General features: G+C 54.6%; 1 protein-coding gene across 1 annotated transcript in view; it reads left to right on the top strand.

Moving 5' to 3' along the window:
* The window catches only part of LOC107122036 (calcium/calmodulin-dependent protein kinase type II subunit gamma-like), a 193713-nt gene that overhangs the window by 187871 nt on the left and 1860 nt on the right, over positions 1-3982 (top strand). The window contains exons 20-22 of the mRNA XM_015425061.1: positions 150-225; positions 1721-1815; positions 3027-3272. Of these exons, the coding sequence (XP_015280547.1) occupies positions 150-225; positions 1721-1815; positions 3027-3259 (404 nt within the window). The 3' untranslated portion in view covers positions 3260-3272. The remainder of the gene's footprint in view (positions 1-149; positions 226-1720; positions 1816-3026; positions 3273-3982) is intronic.

The raw sequence follows: 3982 nt of genomic DNA, 5'->3' as shown, positions 1-3982 counted from the left end.
GGGGGGGGGGTTGCTCCACTAGGAACCAAGTTCATGATTTGATCTGCTGATCTTCAGGGAGGGGGGAAGGGGGGGTGTCTCATTTGTTCTGCGCTGATGTTGGACGAGCCTGGCGTAAAGCCCCCCCCCCCCTTCTTTCTGGTCTTCAGTGCGCAAGCAAGAGATCATCAAGATAACGGAGCAGCTGATTGAAGCGATCAATAACGGAGACTTTGAGGCTTACACGTAAGTTGGTGACTCCCCAAAGCGCTTTGGTGAACTGGACCGACGGGTGTTGGGCCTACAACCCATAGCTGGCACCTTTGTGGTAAGGAAGGGTCATCACGCACGGCTCGGTGAGAAAGAGCAAAACGTGGCATACTGATAGTTTTGGAGCGATTTAACGGAGTAGCTACATAATGTTAGGAGCTGTGGTGGCTCAAGGGGTTAAGACGCTGGACTGCAGGCTGTGGAAGGTCGGTAGTTCAGCAGTTCGAGATCCGAGTGTGCCGCATGATGGAGTGAGCTCCCGTCTCTAGTTCCAGCTCCTGCCAACCTAGCAGTTTGAAAGCAAGACATTGCAAGTAGATAAATAGGTACCACTTTGGTGGGAAGGTAACAGCATTCCGTGTGCCTTGGTGTTTAGTCATGCCGGCCACATGACTACGGAAACGTCTTCGGACAGCGCTGGCTCTTCGGCTTTGAAACGGAGATGAGCACCGCAACCCTAGAGTCGGACTCAACTGGCTTTCGAGCAAGGGAAACCTTTACCTTTTTACATAATGTTAGAATTCTTCCTGCACATTTCTCCTCCTATCTCTGTAGTTTAATGTCTGAGAGATTGCCCAACTTCTTGTGTTTGCCCTTTAAAGGGGGGGGGAAGACACCAAAGCTGAAAATGCAGGGAGGGGGGCCTGGCGTACCCTCAAGGGGGCCTGGCCCCATCCAGCCTTCTTGACGCTGGTCCGCTGTGGATTCCTTCTTTGGTGGGGATGATGGGAGGCAGGCGGGGCAGGTGACGCCTTCTCCGACACGCTCGCTCTCGCCCTCCTTCAGGAAGCCCGGCTTTGTAGTGGGTGTGATTTCCCAAGTGACCAGTCGCTTTAAAAATGACAATTAGAAGAAAGATGTATACATCAAAATCAATTTTGTGGTTTTATATGTTGATATCTCCAAAATTCTCCTGCCAACCTAGCAGTTCGAAAGCAAGAAATTGCAAGTAGATAAATAGGTACCACTTTGGTGGGAAGGAAACAGCGTTCCGTGCGCCTCGGTGTTTAGTCATGCCGGCCACATGACCACGGAAACATCTTCGAACAGCGCTGGCTCTTCGGCTTGGAAACGGAGATGAGCACCGCAACCCTAGAGTCGGATTCGACTGGCTTTCGAGCAAGGGAACCTTTATCTCCAAAATTAGCTGGGATTAAATTAAACTAGGTTGAATCTAAAATGGAGGTGCCAATACTGCATTTCTGTAGAAAGTCTGGTTCAGATTGGGACAGCGTTGTTCAAAGTCTGTCTGTGAAAGTTGCCTCTTGGAAGATGCGCTGGGTCTTGTCGCACGTTTCGTCGTCGCGGGGAGGCTCAGCTTTCTTTTCCTGGCTCGTGGGGATTTCTCTAGGAAACCCTCGATTCGACAGGTGCAGAAAGCAAACCGGTAGCCCGTGTGGCCCGCAGGCATCGGCCGGAGGGACTTGGGGGACCCAAGGCGGGGCTAACAGGAGAGCTTCCTTTGTTACAGGAAAATCTGTGACCCGGGACTGACCTCTTTCGAACCGGAAGCCCTGGGGAACCTTGTGGAGGGGATGGACTTCCACAAGTTCTACTTTGAAAACTGTGAGTGGTGGGCAACACTCATGTATCGCTTCGCTCTGTCTGCCTCCTGGTGGTGGGACTTGGGGAAAACTTGACTTGTGCCGCAGTGAGATCTTCCGAGTCCAGAGCAGAACAAAAGCGGCTGTGCTGGCCAGCCCTCCCAGGCAGGGGTCGTTTTGTACAAAAAGAGGTGCAGGAGCTCATTAGCATAACTCATTTGCATAGACCACACCCCCTGACATCACCGGAAGTGTGTCTGAAGGCAACCCCCCCCCGCTCAGGCGCCACTGGACTGTTTTGGATTGCTAGCTGGGGGGGGGGGACGCGCAGATCTGTCCTGGCAGAGGAGGGAGAGCTTACAACAACATTTATTAAAAACAGTCATAAGACCAGCACAGTAAACTGAAGTAGTACAACAGAGTCTACGACATAGGCTCCTTACAACCATATTTCCTAAAATGTCAAACCAGTCAATACCATCATTAATGGCTCAAGTTTCGGTACATTCTGCGTTTTCTAATTACCAAGTAACAATATTTAGCAGCATTGCGTGAGACAGAATCGTAATTATCGGCCAGTAAGAACTTCATCAAACATTCCTCGGCATATGTAAGGTAGTTAGCCAAGGGTTTAAACCGTGAAAGAAGGGGTATCAACAGCTGCTGTCTCTCTACATCATACATAGGACAATAGAGGAGGGAATGTTTGTGCCTGGGGCGGGGCGGGGGTGGGGGGTCTGCAACTTACCTGGCTGCTTCTTGCTCCTCGTGGCCCGACTGAGGGCTGCTGGGAGCAGGGGGTGGGGCTTGTTGCATGTGCCCGCCCCCTGGGCTCTTTACTGCCGGAGTGTGCGCTCCCGCAGGGAGTGGCCCCTGCTCCCAGGCCATCTTTTCAGTTTTGACAGGCCCTGACTCAGTGGGGAGCCCTGAGACGGCCCCAGGGCCGCAGGGGGAAGGCTCCGGAGTGCCCTGGTGCCGCCTCTGGTCTGCTCTGATCAATGTTTAGGCTCACAGCAGAGCGGAGTAGAAGTGCCGGCCTTACTGGTTGGGGCAGGAGGACGCCGCTGAGTGTGTTTGCTTCCTGAAGACAGGAGATGGCCACAGAGTCGAAAGGCTCCCGAGGATTTTGACAGCCCAGAGCGAGGAGGAGACGGGTGTTCCAGCAGGGATGGCTGTACAGGGCTGCCTCTCGGTGAGGAGGCAAGACCCTGACCGATTTGCGTGTCTCCTCAGTACTGTCCAAGAACAGCAAGCCGATCCACACCACCATCTTGAACCCCCACGTCCACGTGATCGGCGATGACGCGGCCTGTATTGCCTACATCCGCCTGACGCAGTACATCGACGGCCAAGGCCGGCCTCGCACCACGCAATCGGAGGAGACTCGTGTCTGGCACCGCCGGGATGGCAAGTGGCTGAACGTCCACTACCACTGCTCTGGGGCCCCCGCAGCACCGCTCCAGTGAAGCTGAAAGACGGGTAGGTCTGGCCCCAGAGGCCTCCCAGGAGCCCCGGGGAACTGGTTGGCTGGCCTCTCGCAGGACTGTGGGGGGTTGGGGAAGGGGGAAGACGGGTCAGGAGAGGCGCCAGAGGCCCCAAACGCTCCAGTGCCTGGCGAGGGATGGCCCCGGTGGGCTCCTGCACACAAAACCAAACGTTGGCTGTGAAAACAGCCAGTTCAAAACAGTAAGGCAGGAGAATCTTTTGAAGACCAGGTGCCAGTGAAAACTGGGGGGGGGGTCATTTAGGTCTCAGTAAGGCATCTGCCAGAGTGTCCCAGTGGCGAGGCAAACAACATTGTGGCAGTGCCTGGCCTCTTTCTTGTCAAGGTGAGGGTAGCCCAAGCTTCAGCAAGACAGCCGTGATCTCAAGCTGGCAAGGGCAAGTCCTGTTCTCCCCAGTCTGGTGTCATGGTTAAGAGTGGCGGACTCTCATCTGGGAGAACCAGGTTTGATTCCCCAGTTCTCCTCCACATGCAGCTGCTGGCGGGACCTTGGGTCAGTCACAAGCTCTCTCAAGAGCAGTACTCAGAAGAGTTCTCTCAGTCAGCCCCACCTACCTCGCAGGGTGCCTGTTGTGGGGAGGGGAGGGGAAAGGAGATTGTCAGCCGCTCTGAGACTCCGAGTGAAGGGCGGGGTATAAATCCAGTCTCCTCCTCCTCCTCCTTCTCCCAGTATGGGTAGGAGTTG

Source organism: Gekko japonicus, unplaced genomic scaffold, assembly GCF_001447785.1.
Source record: "Gekko japonicus isolate JY-2015 unplaced genomic scaffold, Gekko_japonicus_V1.1 scaffold2680, whole genome shotgun sequence".
Lineage (NCBI taxonomy): Eukaryota > Metazoa > Chordata > Lepidosauria > Squamata > Gekkonidae > Gekko > Gekko japonicus.
Note: the sequence above shows the minus strand (reverse complement) of the source record. Positions and strands in the feature narration are given on the sequence as shown.